Source organism: Mirounga leonina, unplaced genomic scaffold (assembly GCF_011800145.1).
Source record: "Mirounga leonina isolate KUSES-001 unplaced genomic scaffold, KU_Mleo_1.0 Mir_174, whole genome shotgun sequence".
Lineage (NCBI taxonomy): Eukaryota > Metazoa > Chordata > Mammalia > Carnivora > Phocidae > Mirounga > Mirounga leonina.
The window spans coordinates 18,413,992-18,436,010 of record NW_023270451.1 but is presented as its reverse complement, the minus strand read 5'-3'; the positions used below and the strand labels follow the sequence as shown (position 1 = coordinate 18,436,010).

The window sequence follows — 22,019 nt, the reverse complement described above, 5'->3', positions numbered from 1 at the left end:
TAGTTGAACATTTATTAATCACATAAATTCTCTTTAGAATTCCATCAATTATATTGTTCAATATGAACCTGTCATAGAATTTCAACTTTATGAATTCTTAAAAGTATAGAAGGATATTAATTCCACAGACGTTGACTTAGTATAGCTCTGTAGTTTCAAGTTTTAAATTCCATATGTAATCGATTATGTGGCATAATTATTCCTTTTCTGTTTATGTTCTACCAGGAGGACTACTGACCATTTTTGAAAGTAAAGGATATAAGGTTCTTATAACTCCTTTTTGAAATTGTAAGTTATTAACCATGAGTCTACATTTGTGGTTTTCAAACCTCACTGCACATTATAAACACCCAAGGATCTTTTATAAAGTAGAGATACGCAGGCCCTACCCCAAGGAATTTGGTTTCAAATCTCCGGGCCCCAGGCTTCATTTATCATTGTTGTTCTGAAGCCACCCAGTTAATTCTGATGTGCAGTAAGGGGTGAGAAGCACTGCTCTTCATACACTGCCCCTGTGGATAGGATTTCAGAATTTTAAAGGAAATTGTGGCTATGTGACAAAGCAGTCACACAGAAAAATACAACAGAGGTCTCATGTCCTGAAAATATTTTTTTTTCATCATGTCCTGAAATTTTGTTTGCAGGTTCTCCACTGAGAATTTTGCTAGTGAGAATTAAGTTTCCCTTAAAATATACAATGTTCTCTTTTCCTCTAAATATTGTTCTCCATATTCATACTATCCTGTATTTATAATTTTACTTATTATTCTATATAACTGCTGAAGTTTTTTTTAATTTTTTACTATTATATAACTATTATATAGTTATATATAATATAGGTGTTGTCCATTCTATGGGCTTTGACAAATGTACATCATCATGTACCCACCATTATCGTATCATACAGAATGGTTTCACTGCCCTAAAAAATCCTCTGTGCTCTTCTATTCATCCTTTTTTCCCCCTTAATCCTTGGCAACCACTGATCGTTTTGCCTTTTCCCAGAATGTCACATAGTTAGAACCATACTGTAGGTAGCCTTTCCAGACTGGCTTTTTTCAGTTAGTAATACATATTTGAGGTTCTTCCATGTCTTTTCATGCCTTCACAGCTCAATTCTTTTTAGTGTTAGATAATATTCCATTAGTACCATAGTTTATTTATCCATTCACCTACTGAAGGACATCTTGGTGGATTCCAAATTTTGGCACTTATGAACAAGGCTGCTACAAACATCCATGTGCAGGTTTTTGTGTGTATGTACGTTTTTTGTTTTTTGTTTTTTTTTAAAGATTTTATTTACTTATTTGTCAGAGAGAGCACAAGCAGAGGGAGAAGCAGGCTTCCCGCTGAGCAGGGAGCCCGATGCGGGACTCGATCCCGGGACTCCAGGATCATGACCTGAGCCGAAGGCAGTCGCTTAACCAACTGAGCCACCCAGGCGCCCCTGTGTATGTACGTTTTTAATTCATTTGGGTAAATACCAAGGAGCATAAGTGCTTATCATACATTACACATTTAAAAAATTTTGTTACTTTCCTTTGTTATTTGTTTTTACTCTAATTATTCAAAAGATCTATAGTTATTCCTTATCAAGAAAAAATAAATTTTAATAACTAGACCAGAATCCCATTCAATTAAAAACTTTTTTTAGGAAAGAAAGTTGGAATAAAATCAATTCCATGAACTTCAGAAAATGTTTTTAGGAAACAAAAATCAATAATCAAATATGGCAGTAAAATATGGACTTGCAATGAGAACAAACAGAGATCAAAGAGATAAAGAAGATTCTATGCTGTAATGATAAACCAGGCCTAACTTTGGAAGGACAAAAAGTTATATATTTTTTTTTTTTTAAAGATTTTATTTATTTATTTGACAGAGAGAGAGACAGCTAGAGAGGAACACAAGCAGGGAGAGTGGGAGAGGGAGAAGCAGGCTTCCCGCAGAGCAGGGAGCCCGATTTGGGGCTCGATCCCAGGACCCTGGAATCATGACCTGAGCCGAAGGCAGGCGCTCAACGACTGAGCCACCCAGGCGCCCCCAAAAAGTTATATTTTTATACAATATTTTACTATGATCGTGCTTAGCAGAATTGATTCGATCATGGTCTCGTTTACCAAAAACAAAATTTTGGTACTTTATCCCCCCCCAACACCACAGAAACAATCAAATATTACAAAGTCCAAGTACCAAAAGCAAGTACCTTCACTTCTAACCAAGTGTCTTACTTTAAAAATACTCACCTGTTTGAAATCGTTATACATAATCTTTCCAAGTTGAGGCTTTAATGTTGTAACTAAAAGAAAATAACAAATTAAGGCTAGAATAAAGGCTGGTACTCTCAAAACTGTCTTAGCATTATACATAAAATAAATAATTCTTCTTTTTTATAAACAATTTAATTCAGATTATGTTCTCATTTGTTGGAATGGAAAATACAACTATAATCTGCACAGGCATAGATCTAATCTAATTGGTCGGCTTCAAGATTCTTTGCTTGTACTTTAAGGAGCGTGATAAAGGTGATGGTGGGTAGAACAGAATTTAGGTTTCTATCACTGGGTCTGTGGGTGAAATTTGTTTGGTTCCTTCTCATTCATTTATCCTCAAGCCTCATCAATTCTGCACTAGCCACCTTCCTATTCCTATGACTGAACTTTTCTTCCTCTTTCCTCCTCAAGAGTCCCTGTATTATAACAATAAATATTGGTCATGTAATTTATAGCAATTAGCCCCAAATTAACTGTTTCATCAGAGTTTTAGAATGGCTTAATTGTATTTTCCAGGTTAATGGATGCTTCTGTATCTTGTTTAATGAGGGCAGAGATTCTATCACATTTATTCATTACTTGGTCTAAGCATATTTCACCTAGCTCCTGTAACAGCCTAACTATTCTTTCCAGACCCATTTATATCCCACACCAATCAATTTTCTATATTATATGCAGAGAGATCTTTTTGAAAAGCAAATCTAATCATTTTATCCTTCGATTAAAAGGCTATCAGCTGCTCTTTAGACATAAAGAACAAATAAAGCCTACCTGGTCTATATGATATGGTCTCTACTTACATCTCCCACCTCATCAATTCCCTCTTTCCCTTACTACATGTTCTCTAGACACACAGATCTCCCTGCCACCACAGAGCCTTTGTGTACCATGCTATTTCCTCTGACTGAAGCACCTTTCACATCCACTGTCTGTCACTGATTAACACATGTATTCTTCACACCTCAGCCCTGGCATCACACTTTCCCAAAGAAATTTAAAGCAGCTACCTACTCTTTCATAGAATCATAATATATTCCCCCACAGTCAGGTGTGATATATGTGCCTTTCCCTACTAGTCTGTAAGCTCAGTAAGAGTCAGAACAGTATCTGTTTCTGCTTACCAGTCTTTGTAACTCCAGAACCCACTGCAGTTCACAGAAACAAATACTTGTTAAATGAAAGAACAGTGCTTGATAAAGGGTAGGTGCTCATAAAATCACAACTAAATCAAATAAATGAATATGCAAAGGAGAAATAAATGCAAAAAAGCAAGTGTCTAAAAAGTACTAGGAACTTTGCTGAGAGCTAAAGAGATTTCAAGGATTAATGGGAAATGCATGTATTCTAGCGGCCAAGAGTTTTCCAACTAAAGCCCTCAGAGTTGTCACTTTATTCATACTCAAAGAAAGATTAGTCTTTAAAAATTTACCACCACACATTAAAACACACAACAAATGATACTTACATGCATAATCTGCAATTGCAGGTTTTGCATGAGAAACCTGACCTAGCAAAGAGGATTTTCCAGCATTTGGGAATCTGAAATGAAAAAATAATATATTAAAACAAATATTAGTATTATTAATAATTCTTGCTTATCTCTGAATTTCTAACATTTCAGGAAGTAGATTTCTTGAATATTTCCAGGAATAAAAGTAGAATATAAATTAAAAATAATCCTGAAAAACTTGAATGAAATATACATATGAAAAAAGTAAAGAGATATTCATGCTGGGCACTAGAGATGCTTTAGTATTGGGAGTAAATAATTCAATTATCTTTAAAAAGCCTGCAAATCATAGAAAAACAAAAAGAAACTAATAAAAATACCAACAATCCACTAATTCTAGCCAAACAATGACAAAATATTGCTTATATTGCTTTGTAGATTTTTCTTTAATATGTTTTATATGGACATTTCCAAATACATACAAAAGTAGAGAGAAGTACTGAATCTCATTTAGCAATCACCTAGCTTCAACAAATAACACATTCCCAATACTTTTTTTGAAGCTGGTTTGTACAGGGACTCGCCTAAGGTCCATGTATTACAACTGATTGATGTATCCCTTAAATTTCACTTGGTAAAGGTCTCCCCCCATTTTGTTTCCTCTTTGCAATTTTATTTTATTTATATTTTAAAAAAGATTTATTTATTTGAGAAAGAGAACATGTGCGCACTGCAAGCACAAGCAGGGGAAGGGGCACGGGGAGAGAGAGAATCCTCAGACTCCCCGCTGAGTGCGGAGCCCCACATGGGGCTTGATCCCAGGACCCAAAGACCATAACCATAGTGGAAATCAAGAGTTGGCCACTTAACTGACTGAGCCACCCAGGCGCCCCTGCAATTTTATTTTTAAGGAAACTGGGTCATTTGTCCTATAGCGTTTCTTTCCCACAGTCTGGATTTTTTTTTGCTGACACCCCCATGATGTCCTTTAGCATGCTCCTTTGCCCCAGTTTTTCTATAAATTGTTAGTTTGAGATAAAGCCTTGATAAGGTTCAGTTTTGATTTTTTTTTTCTGGAAGATTACTTCATAGTTGGTTGGCCTGCTTTTTAAACTGAGTAATATAAGGTGAACGCCTTTCAAGGGCATACTGTAACTTACTTAATTTCCTATTGTTAGGCATTTAGGTTATCTCCAATTTTTTACTATTATAAAGAACATTGCAAAAAAACTGTATGCAGCTAGAAGGACATATACCAACATTAACAGTCACCGCGAAGTGGTGAAATTAATAGATAACTACTTTTTTCTTTCAGAAAATTTTCTTTTAGCATTTATTGTCTAACTTTTAAAACTTTAAACACTACAGCTATTATCCTTGAACTTTCATTTTAAAGATTTTACTTATTTGAGAGAGAGAGAGAATGAGCACACGAGCGGGGGCGGGGGAGGGCAGAGGGAGAGGGAGAAGCAAACTCCCTGCTGAGCAGGGAGCCCAATCCAGGGCTCAATCCCGGGACCCTGAGGCCATGACTTGAGCCAAACCGACTGAGTCCCCACACGCCCTTATCCTTGAACTTTTACATACACTTTTAATCTCTTTTTTGAGAGACATTTTTTTTTTTATAGATTTTATTTATTTGACAGAGAGAGACACAGCAAGAGAGGGAACACAAGCAGGGGCAGAGGGAGAGGGAGATGCAGGCTCCCCGCGAAGCAGGGAGCCTGATGTAGGGCTCGATCCCAGGACCCTGGGATCATGACCTGAGCTGAAGACAGATGCTTAATGACTGAGCCACCCAGGCGCCCCTTAAGATACATTTCTTGATAAGAAAATACTGAATTACAATATAATTAAAATGTATATTGTTTTAAAGGCTTTGATTTTATTGCTAAATTTGCCTTGGGAAAGGCCCACCATATATGAAAGAAAGTACTAGGAATAAGAGTCACTTAAGAGATGATTTCCTCGGGGCGCCTGGGTGGCTCAGTCGGTTGAGCGTCTGCCTTTGGCTCAGGTCATGATCCCGGGGTCCTGGGATCGAGCCCCGCATCAGGCTCCCTGCTCGGCCAGGAGACTGCTTCTCCCTCTCCCTCTGCCCCCACCCCCCACTTGTGATCTCTCTCTCTCTCTGTGTCAAATAAATAAATAGAATCTTAAAAAAAAAAAAAAAGATGATTTCCTCAATTCCATTCAGATACTTTCATTAAATTTATCCAAATAATATTTATTAATCATTAACTTGTACCAGGCAATATACTAGGCATCAGAAATACTGCAATCAATGAGAGAAATGTGATCCCTGCCTTCACAGCTTTCATTCAAACTGGAGAAAGCTCTTCTTACAAAACATGCCAAACTTTCACTTGGACTAATGGTATAATATTTTGGAAATATTAATCTGAAATTCTATAAAAATTTATAACCTCTTAGTAGAGCTCTTTTAACATTCAAAATAAATCTAATTAAAATATCTCATTAAATATATCTTCCTAGAATGAATTTTAAGTAAAATTAGGTGAGATATTTTAATGACTCATTTTCCTGTGGAAATACAGTATTGTCTTATATCTTATTATACCCAGGCCCCTGTAACTTTTTGAAATGCAAATTGCAATAATTTTTATTCATGATTATCCCTAACTAGACTTGCTTACTTCTTTCCATTATCCTCATATTTTCATAACAGTATTAAATGCAGAAAAATGCCAGCGACTATTTCCAAAGAGATCAAAATATGAGGGAAAAAAAGGATGTTAATGGTTGAAGAAATGATAGTTGAGATTTTTCCTGAAAAGTACTTAATAAAAATTTTAGAGGCTGAAATCCAACCTATGCAAAGATCAGATCTGACAACAGCAGTACAAATACCTTTCTTTCTTCCCACCTTTCTTCTAAATTTCAGTTCATTCCTGAAACCAGCAAACAGGTATCTGTTTATGCTGGTATGCACAGTAGTAACTTTTTAAGAACGGTTGCCTAATTTAAAAGCACTAAAATACATACGTTAAGCATTGTACTTAAGAAACTTGATGCTTTGGGCGCCTGGGTGGCTCAGTTGGTTAAGCGACTGCCTTCGGCTCAGGTCATGATCCTGGAGTCCCGGGATCGAGTCCCGCATCGGGCTCCCTGCTCGGCAGGGAGTCTGCTTCTCCCTCTGACCCTCCTCCCTCTCATGTTCTCTGTCTGTCATTCTCTCTGTCTCAAATAAATAAATAAAAAAAAATCTTAAAAAAAAAAATTAAAAAACAAACAAACAAAAAAACTTGATGCTTTAAAAAAAAAAGTGATGCTTTAATTATTGACTGTAATATCAAATCCACTTCTAAAAAGCTTAGTATTTCATTATATGTACTCTCCAATAAGTTGCAATGTAATGATGATGAGGACAGCAGCTACCACTCATTCATTAAGCATTCATAAATCCAAGGCATGTGTTGTGCTGTAAATGTGTTATCTTACTCACAACAACATCTCCAGCCACTATTAAAAATGAGAAAACAAAGGCTTAGAGACGTCCCAAAATTTATCCAGTATTTTCCAGGTGGTCTCCAGAGGATATGAGATTCTAACCCAAAAAAGTCTCTCACTTGAGTCCCCCATCCTCACCCGATGTTTACTACTCAGCCTTGTGAGGCTCTTCTTAGTCTGCAGAGGTATCTCTATGGAACTTGAAACACATTTTTGTAACAAATGAGACTGTGAATGGCTAGATTCCCAGTCTTGTCCACAAAATCCTACTAAGCCCACAACACTGTGAAAAATATACATTATTACAGAAACTATGCCTGATAATACTGTTTTATGGAAAAGACTAAATGCAAATGACAAGCTTGAACCCCAGGATCACATCTTTCCCTGTTACGTCAGCAGGAATGGGGCCTTTATGAATTCTAAGCCACTGTTGTTAAGACCTAGTAGCTAGACAGGCATGGCAAGAGGTGAGGGATTCAGACTGATGACTCTAGTAAAGAAGCAGTGAGGTGGCTGGAATGGTAGATAAAGAGAGTTAGAAGCTATGTAAGGCGAGGAATGGAACTGGAAGTTTGAAGTAGAGCCAGCTATAAGGCAGTGTTCCCTACCTTTTTCTTAGGTGTTTCATGTGACTACTGTGTAATGCTGAAGGGGGGCCAGGCAGAGAGGGAGAGAAGAAATGCAAAGTTGAAGTCTTCCCTTCCTTTACCTACTTTCTTTTTTTTTTTTTTTTTGAAAGATTTTATTTATTTATTTGAGAGAGAGAATGAGATAGAGAGAGCATGAGAGGGGGGAGGGTCAGAGGGAGAAGCAGACTCCCTGCCGAGCAGGGAGCCCGATGCGGGACTCGATCCCGGGACTCCAGGATCATGACCTGAGCCGAAGGCAGTCGCTTAACCAACTGAGCCACCCAGGCGCCCCGCTTTACCTACTTTCTATCTTGCTAACTGTCCCCCTCAGTCAGGTGCCAGTACTGCAAACCCTACAGCTAAACAACATTGTCTGAGGAAACAATGGAAGCCTGTGAAAGAGGACAACACTGGGGGGTCTGCAGCACTGAGAATGGACAGAGCCTAAGTAAAGCATGAAGGACAGGAAAACATCATATCGAGATCCAACTTGGTGCTCAATAGTGTCTAAGTCTGATAGTTGAGACTGTCTGTATCAGCCATTAGCCACCGGATCAACAATTTAGTGATACCTCTATTAAGACTTATAAGAATATCTAAATCATTTTTTCTCTTTTTATTTCCTCCTATACACTTCATAAAATGTGGTTTGGAATTTTAATTTTATTCCTTAGTATCTGGTAACTTTCTTTCACCTTCTTATACTACTGCATTTGATTGATTTTTCTTTCTTGATTCATTCCCTACCATTCCCACTAGCCTACTCAATTGCTATGATCTTCCTTTCTTTTTACAAATAAATATTAATTGTGAAACTCTGTTTGCAATATTAAAATAATTATATTTAGCAGCATCCTCAAAGTATACAAAAAACACAAATTCCATAAATAACACTGGTCCCAAATTACCATTTATATTTATCTCCTACTCATGAACTATCTCTCTGAAATTATAAAAATAAAAATACAAATGATACTTACCCCACTAGGCCTATATCAGCTATAAGTTTTAGATCAAGGTGAATGACTCGTTTCTGGCCTTTCAGTGGTAAGAAATTAGTGAGTAATTTACCGCCAAGACCTCCTTCAGCTACCAAAATTCTGTCTTTCTCTTTATTGAGCTCTCCTTAAAAAGACAGAAAAAGATACTTAGAACAAAGATTACTAAGTGAGGTTAATCATTAACGACATTTTTCGTTCAGAAATAGATGCCAAAAAATTCCAATTTATAAATCTCAGGAACTATATCTTTACAATAATCTTAAATCTAGCAGTTAATTTTGAACGTTTTTAAAAAAGATTTATTTATTATTTGAGAGAGAGAGAGCGCCTGAGTGAGCACCTGCACACTGGGGGGAGGGGGAGGGCCAGAGAGAGAGGGAGAATCTCAAGCAGACTCCCCGCTGAGTGAGGAGCCTCACACAGGGCTTGATCCCAGGACCCTGAGCTGAAGTCAAGAGTCAGACGCACAACCAACTGAGCCACCCAGGTGCCCCTTAAACAACTTGTTCTTCCCCTTGAACAACTTTATATAAAGTTTTCAAAATCTCTTATAAATTAGCAGTTAAAATAGTTTTTAAAAAATTTAAAGAGGAGCTATTCCCCACAGCTCCCAAACAATTTTAGAAAATATGTAAACTTTTCACAACCTTAGAATCTACAATACAGGGGCGCCTGGGTGGCTCAGTCATTAAGTGTCTGCCTTCGGCTCAGGTGATGGTCCCAGGGTCCTGGGATCGAGCCCCACATCCAGGTCCCTGCTCTGCGGGAAGCCTGCTTCTCCCTCTCCCACTCCTCCTGCTTGTGTTCCCTCTTTCATTGTCTCTGTCAAATAAATAAATAAAATCTTAAAAAAAAAAAGAATCTACAATACACTTACCTATAATTTTACCATTTTCATCAGTTACTGAAATACCCACAGGTACAGGAATTTCACAGTCTTTTCCTTTAGACCCTTTCAGTGCACTAACTCTACAAAAAAATAAAGCTAAATTAAAATAGGGAAAACCCACTATATTGAATGGACTATACTCAAGCAAATATAATGGTTTACAAAGACTAGCAACCAACTTGTCTTGTTAATGCAGATGTTAAATGGCCAAATATCAGAGGAAGAGAAAATTATCGCTATTTATTTGCATTCTAGACTACCATATAAAAACAATAAAAATAAAATAAAAACAAGTAATAATAATAGGTAATGATTTAAGTTACCAAGCTAACTGCCAAGCCATTTTAACTCATAATGAACTAAAATATTATATGCCTAAAATAGAGAGATCATTGCTATAACACAAAGAAGCTAGAAAAAAAATGGAAAATCCATTAAGTAACAAACATTTTAACAAATTGACCTCAAATAAGAGTACTTTAGTTATAAGAGACTCATATAGCTACTCTCACATTGCTCATGATAGAATTAATTGGTACAAACTTTAGCAATTCTACTTCTGGAAATTTATCCTAAAAAAAATAACTGAACAATCATGTAAAACACTATATACACAGGATATATATTACATTGTGACTATAACAGTGAAAAAAGTCTATAATTACTTAAATAAATGAATGCCAAAAAAGTTATTTCCAATAGTATTTTAGTATGCAGCCATTCTGAACAATTCTCTGGCATGGAAAAAAAATGTTAAGAGAAAAGAAAAGGCTGGAAAATATTGTGCTCTCATTTTTGTACCCCCAAATTTTATATACATCCACATAATTACAAGCTAACTGCTACAAGTCATTTTGCATAAACATATAGAAAAGACTTAGGAAAGTCAAGAAAAGATTAATAGTGGTTATATATGGGTGGAAGAATTACAGGTGATTTGACTTTTTTTTCAAATTTTTTAATTTTATCTGATATTTTTACAATGAGCTTGAATAACCTTTATGTAGAGATAAAATGAAGAAAAATATACAAACAAAAAGATTATACAATTACACAATGATAACCACATTAAGGCTATTATATAATCATCTACCACTTATTCAGCCAATAATATGTAACAGGCACTATTAAAAGCTTTATTTATATTAGCTTAAGATTCGGGACAATCCTATGAAATAGGTACTGTTATTTTTTTAAAAGTTTTTATTTTATTTTTTTATTATTTTTTTGTAAAGATTTTATTTGACAGAGACACAGTGAGAAGAAACACAAGCAGGGGGAATGGAGAGGGAGAAGCAGGCTTTCTGCGGAGCAGGGAGCCCGATGTAGGGCTCGATCCCAGGACCCTGGGACCATGACCTGAGCCGAAGGCAGATGCTTAACCACTGAGCCACCCAGGCATCCCTATGTTTTTAAAGTTTTAAAATTCCAGTTAATTAACATACAGTATATTAGTTTCAGGTGTTCAGATTCAACACCTACATATAATGCCCAGTGCTCATCACAAGTGCACTCCTTAATCCTCATCACCTATTTTACCCATCCCCCCGCCCACCTCCCCTCTAGTAACTGTCAGTTTGCTCTCTAGTCTATTTCTTGGTGTGCCTCTCTCTTTTCCCCTATGCTCATTTGTTTTATTTCTTAAATTCCACACATGAGTAAAACCATATATTTGTCTTTCTCTGATGTATTTCACTTAGCATAATACTCTCTAGCTCCATCCACATCCTTGCAAATGGCAAGATCTTATTCTTTTTTATGGCTGAATAATATTCCATTATATATGTATACCGTACCTTCTTTATCCATTCATCAGTTAATGGACATTTGGGCTCTTTCTGTAATTTGGATATTGTTGATAATGCTACTATAAACATCAGGGTGCATGTATCCCTTCAAATTAGTATTTTTGTATTTTGGGGGTAAATACCCAGTAGTGTGATCACTGGATTATAGGGTGCTATTTTTAATTTTCTGAGGAACCTCCATATTGTTTTCCAGAGTGGCTGCATCAGTGTGCATTCCTACCAATAGTGTAAGAGGGCTCCCCTTTCTCTACATCCTCGCCAACACCAGTTGTTTCCTGTGTTGTTAATTTTAGCCATTCTGACTAGTATGAGGCGATATCTCATTGTGGTTGTTATTAGTATTTCCCTGATGATGAGTGATATTGAGCATCTTTTCATATATCTGTTGGTCATCTGTATGTCTTCTTTGGAAAAGACACGTGTTCTGCCCATTTTTTAACTGCGTTATTTTTTGGATGTTTAGTTTTTATAAGTTCTTCATATTTTTTGGATACTAACACTTTATCAGATATGTCATTTGCAAATATCTTCTCACTCCATAAGTTGCCTTTTAGTTTTGTGGGTTGTGTGCTTCACTGTGCTTTTTATTTTTATGAAGTCCCAATAGTTTATTTTTGCTTTTGTTTCCCTTGCCTTAGGAGACAATCTAGTAAGAAGTTGCCTTGGCCAATGTCAAAGAGGTTACTGCCTGTGTTCTTCTCTAGGATTTTAATGGTTTCCTGCCTCACATTTAGATCTCTAATCCATTTTGAATTTATTGTTGTGTATGGTGTAAGAAAGTGGTCCAGTTTCATTCTTTTTTCATGCTGCTGTCCCGTTTTCCTTACATACTTTGTTGAAGAAACTTTCTTTTCACTGGATACGCTTTCCTGCTTTTTCCAAGATGAACTGATCTATAGTTGTAGGTTCATTTCTGGATTTTCTATTCTGTTCCACTGAGCTATGTGTCTGTTTTTGTGCCAGGACCATACTGATCACTACAACTTTGTAATAAACTTGAAGTCCAGAACTGTGATGCCTCCAGCTTTGCTTTTCTTTTTTTAAGACTGCTTTGGCTATTTGGGGTCTTTGTGGTTCCAAACAAATTTTAGGATTATTTGTTCTAGCTCTATGAAAAATACTGTTAGTATGTTGATAGGGATTGCATTAAATATGTAGATTGCTTTGCATAATATAGACATTTTAACATTGTTCTTCCAATCCATAAGCATGGAATGTTTTTCCATTTCTCTGTGTCATCTTCAATTTCTTTCATCAGTATTTTATAGTTTTCAGAATACAGACTTTTTACCTCTTTCGTTAGGTTGATTTGTAACTATCTTATGGTTTTTGGTGCAACTGTAAATGGGACTGATTCCTTGATTTCTCTTTCTGCTGTTTCATTACTGGTATACAGAAATGCAGATTTCTGTACATTGATTTTGTATCATGCGACTTTACTGAATTCCTGTATCAGTTCTGGCAGTTTTTTGGTAGAGTCTTAGCAATCTTAGAGAAAATCTTACAGGTTTTCTACACAGAGTATCAGGTCATCTGCAAATAGTAAAGTTTGACTTCTTCCTTGCTGATTCGGATGCTTTTTATTTTTTTGTTGTCTGACTGCTGTGGCTAGGACTTCCAGTACTATATTCACTAACAGTGGTGAGAGTGGACATCCCTGTTTTGTTCCTGATTGTAGAGGAAAAGTTCTCAGATTTTCCCCATTAAGGACAGTATTGGCTGTGGGTTTTTTGTATCTGGCCTTTGTGATGTTGAGGTATGTTCCCTCTATACCTACTTTGTTGAGGGTTTTTATCATAAATGGATGTTGTACTTCATCAAATTGCTTTTTCTGCATCTTTTGAAAGGATCATATGGTTCTTATCCTTTCATTTATTTTTTATTTATTTATTATTTTTTTTAAAAGACTTTATTTATTTATTTGAGAGAGAGAGAATAAGAGAGAGCACATGAGAGGGGGGAGGGTCGGAGGGAGAAGCAGACTCCCCGCCGAGCAGGGAGCCCGATGCGGGACTCGATCCCGGGACTCAAGGATCATGACCTGAGCCGAAGGCAGTCGCTTAACCAACTGAGCCACCCAGGCGCCCAGTTGGAAGTTTTTTCATTACTGATTCAATTTCTCTGCTGGTTATCAATCTATTCAAAGTTTCTGTTTCTTCCTGTTTCAGTTTTGATAGTTTATGTTTCTACGAATTTATCCATTTCTTCCAGGTTGTCCAATTTGTTGGCATATAGTTTTTCATAATATTCTCTTAGAATTATTTGTATTTCTGTGGTGTTGGTTGTTATTTCTCCTCTCTCATTTGTGATTTTATTTATTTGGGTCCTTTCTCTTTTCTTTTTCTTAAGTCTGGCTAGGGGTTTGTCAATTTTATTAATTTTTTCAAAGAGAAATAGGTACTATTATTATCCCTACTTTATAGTTGAAGAAACAGACACTTTTAGGGGCACCTGGGTGGCTCAGTCATTAAGCGTCTGCCTTCGGCTCAGGTCGTGATCCCAGGGTCCTGGGATCGAGCCCCGCATCAGGCTCCCTACTCGGTGGGAAGCCTGCTTCTCCCTCTCCAGCTCCCCCTGCTTGTATTCCCTCTCTCGCTGTGTCTCTCTCTGTCAAATAAATAAATAAAATCTTAAAAAAAAAAAAAAAAAGAAACAGACACTTTTATACAGATCTTAAACACTTTAAAGGTATTTACATGTTGAAGGCATGGCTTCTTCAGAGCAGGAGTTTTCAATTTTCAACTGCAACTCAGTAAGAAATGATACAGTCATTCATATATATGTATATATACATATATACATACATATACATGTACACACACAAATCATATATATATATATATAACTTTAAAGTTTTGTGAAACTGTACTTACTATGTGATACTATGTGCTAATGTTTCCTATTCTACTTTTTATATGAAATCTAATAAATTGATTTTACAACCCTAAGGCAATGTTTTTCAAAATGCAATTATAGTCAGCACTTAAAACGAGATAGGTGATTGCTGTACAGCAATATGAATGTAGTACAATGCCACAGAACTGTACACATTAAAATGGTAAATTTCATGTTATGTATATTTTCCCAAAATAAAGGAAAACAACAATGTACAATATGCCACAGAACCAAAAACAGAGATAATACAAATGTTTGGGTAAAAGTATAAAATGTTTCTCAGTATGGGTGGCACTAAAAATGGTTTGAAACTACCATATTAAAGAATTGAAAGACACAGTCTAAAAACACTACTTGAGAGTACTTAAAAGGGAGTCTAATAGTTGAGCTCTTTTTCCCATGATTAACTTCTTCATATCCCAAAAACTAAAGCACATAAACAAATCTTTCAAGGAAAAGAAGAGAAGGGAGTTGAGATTTATACTCAATAGGGAACAATCTCTGTAGATGGAAGGAAGTGAGCTTCGTTTGAAAAACAGAAAATGAGGAGAGGTGGGAGTAGGTGCGAGGGGTGAGACTGTACTGAGAAAGCTCGGTTGTTTGGAGTAAGGACACAGCCTGGTTGGAAAGCACATTCTTGAGGTAAAAGGGGAGATAAATGAGGCAATGTGTAGATACCAGTATATAAAAAAACTCCCTTGTATTAAATATTAAACTCCAAATACATATTTCAAAAAGTTAAAATACCAACTTTCAAATCAATCATTTATGATTTTAACTAACTTATACAATGCTTTTGCACTGCAATTTACATAGCAATACCTTAAAATCACAGCATGATATACCATACCCCATTGTATGAGTTCATCTTTGAGTCTACTACATGTAATATATTGTTTTGGTATCTTGTTTACACTTGATCCTCAAAAAGTGTGTGCTGAATTGAACAAAATAGACACTCTGTTACCACTGCAAAATGAAAATAAATGATAGCTCAATTTCATCATCCAAGAATCTCATCCTTTGGTCCTATTGCCAGAAACAAAACGTCATATAAGGTAACTTGCAAAACTCTTGTAGATTTCTGAATATTGATAAAAAACAACATTGAACAATTGATTATAAAAATAACATTGAACATTGCATGCCATAGCGGGCCATAAAAATGCATCTTAGATGTGACTGCAGGAAACATCAAAGACCTATGGCCCCAGCTGGTATGCTCTGAAATCTTAAAGAGATGATGCTTCCCACAGTCTACTTCCAGCCAATTACCTGGAACGGCAGGGTTACTAAGGCAGCCCCTTTGTAGGAGACAAGGATTCCTCTGATTGGCAACTTCTGCTTAAGGAGTCACCATCAGCTTTGCCTAAACTTTCTCAGAACTGTACAATGGACTAAAACTTTGCCCTTCCCTCTCTCCTTCATAAGGCTTAGACTTGCACAGTGGTCCGATAACTTTCCCAACTTCCTTCAGGTCCCTCCCCAATTTGCCTTTATAGATGTTTTCCCCATAAATCTCTTATTCATCAAATCCTACTTTGGTACCTGCTTCTTGTAGGACCCAAATAGAGACATAAGATGGCATAATTCATAAAACTATAAAATAGTTCATTCAAATTCTGGCATTCAGTAAGTTTATTCAACTTCTTGGCTTAATCAACCTGAACTCCACAAGATAAATAAGACTGTTACCTCCTCCTTTAAATTCTTCCCTAGCTCCCATGACATTAAGTCTCTCCTGACTCTCTATTTTAGATCACACCTTCTGTTTCTTTTCCTTAAATGTTGGTGAATAACAGAATTTGATCCTCAATCCTTTTCTCTTCTGTAATGCACTTACTCAAGTCCATGTTTATGATCAATAAATTTATCTCTAGACCTGACCATATTCCTGAATCACAGACCTGTATTTCAAGTGCTTACTGACATCTCCAAGGGCCCTTCACAACTCCCTTTTTCTACATCTCAGATGCCACTTTCTACTGCAGTCCTTCTCAAAGAATGATACTATCATCTACCCACTCCTCAAGTCAAAACCAGGAAGTCATCCTTGATTTATCATTCTCTTTCAATACTCCATCAATCACAAAGTCTTATTTATTTTACTTCTTTAATATAGTTCCAATCCACCCATTTCTGTCAATCTAATTCATCACTGAACTAATGTTAACTGAGTATCTACTATGTACCAATCACTGTACTAGATATCTGGGAAGAAATGATGATCTAAACTGTTATGTTCCCTGTCCTCATGGACCTCAATGGTAGTCTGGCAAGAGAGCAGACATTGATCAAATACATGAGAAAATGGAAAATTATAACTGACAAGTCTTATGAATTAGAACTTAGACATGTGAGTTCATATTGGAATCCTGACCTAAACAAGGAGATCAGGAAAGACTTGAGCTTAAATCCAAAGGATTCATAGGAGGCAGCTGGATGAAGGGGAGGAAAAAGCATTACAGAAAAGATAACACAAACAAAAGCCCAGTGATAGAAGACAAATACCAGTATAAGATACTAAAAGAAAGCCAACATGGCTGGAATGCAGAACACACAGAACATAGAGGGAGATGAAACTAGAATGATGGGTATAGGCCAGACACTGTGAACTTCATCATTTCTGAAATATTGCAGTATTCTCCAAATTGATCTCTTGTCTCTAGTCTCAATCAACACCTCTAATTCATTAACCAATTAACCCTAGGGTGATTTTTCTAAGACATTAATTTATTAATGTCACTTGCCTATTTAAAATCCTTCAATGACTCCCCATCACTCTAAGATAATCTTCAAACTCTGTAACACAGCATATCAGGCTCTTCATGATCTGGACTATAATGTCTTTATTTTAAAATGAGCCACCCCATTTGTATCACAGTTATGCTAGAAATAAGTATTATTTCACCAGTTTGTTCCCTCCTAATGCACTGCCTTTATAAATGTTGTACACTTGCCAACACACCTTTTCCTGCCTTGATTATCTGGCAAAGTTCTATTCCCCTTTCAAGACTTGGTTCAAGCACCACTTCCAAAATAGATAACTGAGTAAGATTTTTCTTCAATATCTTTGTAACGAAAGAAAAAGTTCTTTTCCTATTTTGAGGGCGGCATAATATGTTCCATAAAAAATAACAAAAATTTACAAAAAATAAACGGAAGGTTTTGATGTCACAGAGAGAAGACCAAACAAGCCAAAGGAAAACACACAAGGGACTTATGAGTGAAACAGGCTCTGAATCTTAAGATCCTGGTAGAACTATCGGTGATGGTAGGGTGGGTAGAACAGCTGAGATTTGAAAAAGGTTTCCTAAAGATTGCTAAAAATTTAATTTTAGAAGAAAACAGTGGAGATTCAGACCATTTTTCTGAAGTGCAAAAGAATATAAACAGACACTGAGAGAAGAAAAGGATAAAAATGTTTTAAAACCCCAAAACATTCCTTAGTATCTACCTTTTATCTTTACTAGAGTCGAGACAATTATTGTAGACTTTTGCTCATTTACAAATATAGACTATACTTTCCTTCAAATTACCAGTTCAATTTTGATCTTCTAACTTTTTTTTTCCTCTGGGAGGGATTAATTTTCTAAAATCAAAGTCATTCAGTAAATACTTACCGACTATTTGCTCCTTCTCCAGCCACAAACCGTTTCTGAGGATATTTGTCTTTAAGTTGTTTCAAAGTCATTTTGTTATGGGCTACAACCCAGACGTCACCACCTTTTCCACCTTCTCCACCTAAGCGAGGGTAACCCATTCCACCACTTCCTCCTCTGGTGAAGAGTCTTAGGTTATCAATGAAGTTTCCATACTTAAAAAAGAGAAAGAGATCATTTGTATACCAAACATGCTTACCAAGTTAGAACACCTAATCCTCTGTTACCACTAAAGCTCCGAAAAAAATCAATATAGGCTTTCTGAATGTCAAATCCATAGTCTTTTCTTAGTTCACCTCTGGTCTGACCTCCCTTTCCCATTTGATTAACTCTCTTAAGATCTTTTTTTCGGGGCGCCTGGGTGGCTCAGTCGTTAAGCGTCTGCCTTCGGCTCAGGTCATGATCTCAGAGTCCTGGGATCGAGCCTCGCATCGGACTCCCTGCTCAGCGGGAAGCCTGCTTCTCCCTCTCCCACTCCCCCTGCTTGTGCTCCCTCTCTCACTGTGTCTCTGTCAAATAAATAAAATCTTAAAAAAAAAAAAGATCTTTTTCAATTGTCAATTGTTGTTCCCACTTTCTGTCTCAAGGTTTCTGACCCCGTCCCACTTTTTTTTTTTTTAAGATTTTATTTATTTACTTACTTTATTTAGAGAGTGCATGTGCGTGCAAGCACAGGGGAGGGGCAGAGGGAGAGGGAGAGAGAGAATCTCAAGCAGACTCCACGCTCAGCGGGGAGCCCAATGCAGGGCTTGATCTCATGACCCTGAAATCGTGAGCTGAGGTGAAATCAAGAGTTGGACACTTAACCAACTGAGCCACCCAGATGCCCCTGTCCTACTTTTCAATCAAGACTTTCTCTTCCAAATGATATCAGACTATACCAGTTAACTATCACCTACGTAAGATATTATCTATGTCTAGTCTATTGGACATCTCCATCAGGAGGTAAGCTTAATAGTCTAAAGCAACCAAGAGCAAGATCTGCATTTAATTTATATTTGAAACCTCTCAAATATGCAACTTTTTCTTAGATACTAGTTGAAAGGATAATAGTCACCTTAGATACATGATAACATGGCAAAATCAAACTTTTCCTCAGGTAAATTCTGTTCCCCCAATATTCTCTCAAATAATGGAACCGCAGTTTATCTAGTCATTGAGTCTACACTGGGGAATCTCTGACTATACTTGCTTCTTTTCTCAAAGCTCTATTACCTATTTCTCCTTTCTGGTACAAGTGCCTTAGTATTTTGACCATTACATTGGCTCCTAAAATGCTCTTGCAATGTCTAATCGTTCCTTTGACTCAGCCTTTGTCCTGCTGCCTGAGATATTTTTCTGAAAGCAAATCTGATCTCTACTTATATTTCTCCCTACTCAAAAACCATTCATGTTTTTTTGTTATGGCTGTTTATAAAATAAAGTCTAAAATTCTCAGTAGTAAAAGTTCTTAACTGGGGCGCCTGGGTGGCTCAGTTGTTAAGCATCTGTCTTTGGCTCAGGTCAAGATCTCAGGGTCCTGGGATTGAGCCCCACATCGGGCTCCCTGCTCGGCGGGAAGCCTGCTTCTCCCTCTCCCACTCCCCCTGCTTGTGTTCCCTCTCTAGCTGTCTCCCTCTCTGTCAAATAAATAAAATTTTTAAAAAACCTTAAAAAAAATTAACTTACTCTTCCAGCTTCATTTTCATTTGTCCAACCTCTACCTCTCCTTCCTCTCTTTGCTCTGTACTACATAATCTACTATCACATTTCCATGCCACTCTGCTCATGCTTTTCCTCCCACTGTCATTTGTTCTTTTCTATCATAAGCCCACCCAAATCTCACATTTTCTGATGTCTTTCTTTATTCCTCTAGTCAATACTTAGCACTGACTTTGCTGGACTCTCTCAGCAATTAGATCATATCTTTATTATTATGCCTTTTGAAATCTTACACTGCATTTAGTATTTACTTGTTTTCCTCACTAAACTTCTGCAGGTAAAGATCCTATGTACTAGCCTCTCAAACTATCAAAATTCCTTACAGAGTAATTTCTTAAATTCATGGTCTTTAGTCACTTAGCATAGGTTAAGTATCAAAAACATCTGGGAGCTTTTTCCAAAATATGTATAGTCCACTGACCATTCCACTATACTCTGGAGAAGGGGATAAGGATAGTTCTAACCAGGACATTTAGCAAAAGCTCCCTTGGTGATCCTGATGCAGTCTAGAGCTCAGATTGCAATGGATGGGAGCACAACAAAGATTCAAAGTTCAGGTTTTGAGTATGCAAATACACCCATGACATAGAATGTTGTAAGGGAACAGGGTGGAAGGAATACATAAAAGATGAACTTGAGGGCTAGCCAGAGTATTTTTCTTGGAGGTGAAGAACTTATAATTTGATTCTGCCAGGCTAGATCAGAAATGCGTCACATATAAGTGAATAGATTCCCCTTGTAAACAACATTTAGTGGAGGTGACTGTTCATGGCAGTAAGGCTACACAAGCAGCCTTTCAGAACTGAAACACACACACACAAAAAAAGAAGAAGCAATTTCTTTTTAGCTGAAGAATTAGTTACCTCATATACCCAAATACAACCTTTCACAAGTCTCTTTTCTACTGACTACCTATTTTCTGGAAAATTGAGGACTGGATGAAGTATGATTTAATTTGGGATGCCTGGCTGGCTCAGTCAGTAGAGCCTGCAACTCCTGATCTCAGGGTCCTGAGCTCAAGCCGCACATTGGGTGTAGAGCTTACTGAAAAAAACAAAAATTCCCAAACTCAAAAAAAAAAAGTATAATTTAATTCAGAAATATTACTAACCATGCCTCTCTCTCCAGTAAAAGAAAGTTTCTGTTTTTAAAGTTCGTTCACTGTGTGACACATTTCTTACTACTCTAGATTCATCATATTCAGAGGTTTAGAAACCAAACTTAAAATGAGTCTCTGACTCTTGTCATTTTTTTTTTTAAAGATTTTATTTATTTATTTGAGAGAGAGAATGAGAGACAGAGAGCACGAGAGGGAAGAGGGCAGAGGGAGAAGCAGACCCCCTGCTGAGCAGGGAGCCCGATGCGGGACTCGAGCCCAGGACTCCAGGATCATGACCCGAGCCGAAGGCAGTCGCTTAACCAACTGAGCCACCCAGGCGCCCTGACTCTTGTCATTTTTAACGATGCCAGCAAGCTTCAAAACATTACTAGTAAGACTCTTTAAGATTTTTTCTTTAATTTTGAAGCAACTGTAAATTTTTACAGAAACGATGTCTAAAATGAGCACTGCATAAAAGCTGACCTAAATTTCTTGCAAGAAGGCAAGCCAATTACATTATTTCCGTTTCCTGATGAAAAGTAGTTTTTAGAAAGCTCTTAAAAAGAGTGCACTCCAGGAAAACATATATAGGAACAGGCTATGGGTATTACCTAAAAGAAGAAAAACAGACTATTTGAGCCAAAAGAAAACGTCAACCTACACGCTATGTATACCATATTGCAAGTCTAAAAGGCAAGCAGGTTTCCCCATCTCCCCATCCCACATGCACACAACTCCCCTGAAGAACCGAAAACCCTATGCCCCCAAACAACCGTCCTAAACCGCGCCAGGTAGATATACTCTTCTCACCCCTCACGGGCCAAGCCTGACTCCCGGAAAAGCTGAGACAACTATAGGAGAACCAAGCAGGAAAGAGGCCCCCAGAAAGAAAAAGGGGAGGGAAGGAGGAAGGAAAGGAGAACCAGAGTTCTCAAGTGGGGCTACAGGCACCAAGCTCTGGGGAACAGGATGAGAAACACCAGTCACGGACCTTTCTGAACCACACGCAACTGCAACGCACCATCACTGCGATTTGCCAGGGCTCACTCCCGCGGAAGGTGTGCGCATCGAGGTAACGCGCGGAATTTTTACGTCACCACCGGCGGCCGGCACTTTTTTTTCCATCGCACGCAGCTGC

At 37.2% G+C, this 22,019-nt stretch overlaps 1 protein-coding gene across 2 annotated transcripts in view; it reads right to left on the bottom strand.

Moving 5' to 3' along the window:
* GTPBP10 (GTP binding protein 10) overlaps positions 1-22,011 on the bottom strand; it is a 28,670-nt gene extending 6,659 nt beyond the window's left edge. Inside the window, exons 1-6 of one of the 2 annotated variants that reach the window (XM_035020517.1) lie at positions 21,873-22,008; positions 18,043-18,236; positions 9,705-9,796; positions 8,807-8,951; positions 3,739-3,812; positions 2,197-2,299 (exon numbers count right to left, since the gene is read on the bottom strand). In XM_035020517.1, the coding sequence (XP_034876408.1) occupies positions 2,197-2,299; positions 3,739-3,812; positions 8,807-8,951; positions 9,705-9,796; positions 18,043-18,236; positions 21,873-21,905 (641 nt within the window). In that variant the 5' untranslated portion in view covers positions 21,906-22,008. Of the gene's footprint in view, positions 1-2,196; positions 2,300-3,738; positions 3,813-8,806; positions 8,952-9,704; positions 9,797-18,042; positions 18,237-21,872 lie in introns of both variants that reach the window. The other variant, XM_035020518.1, reaches the window with a different exon arrangement.
* Between the last annotated feature and the right edge of the window lie 8 nt (positions 22,012-22,019).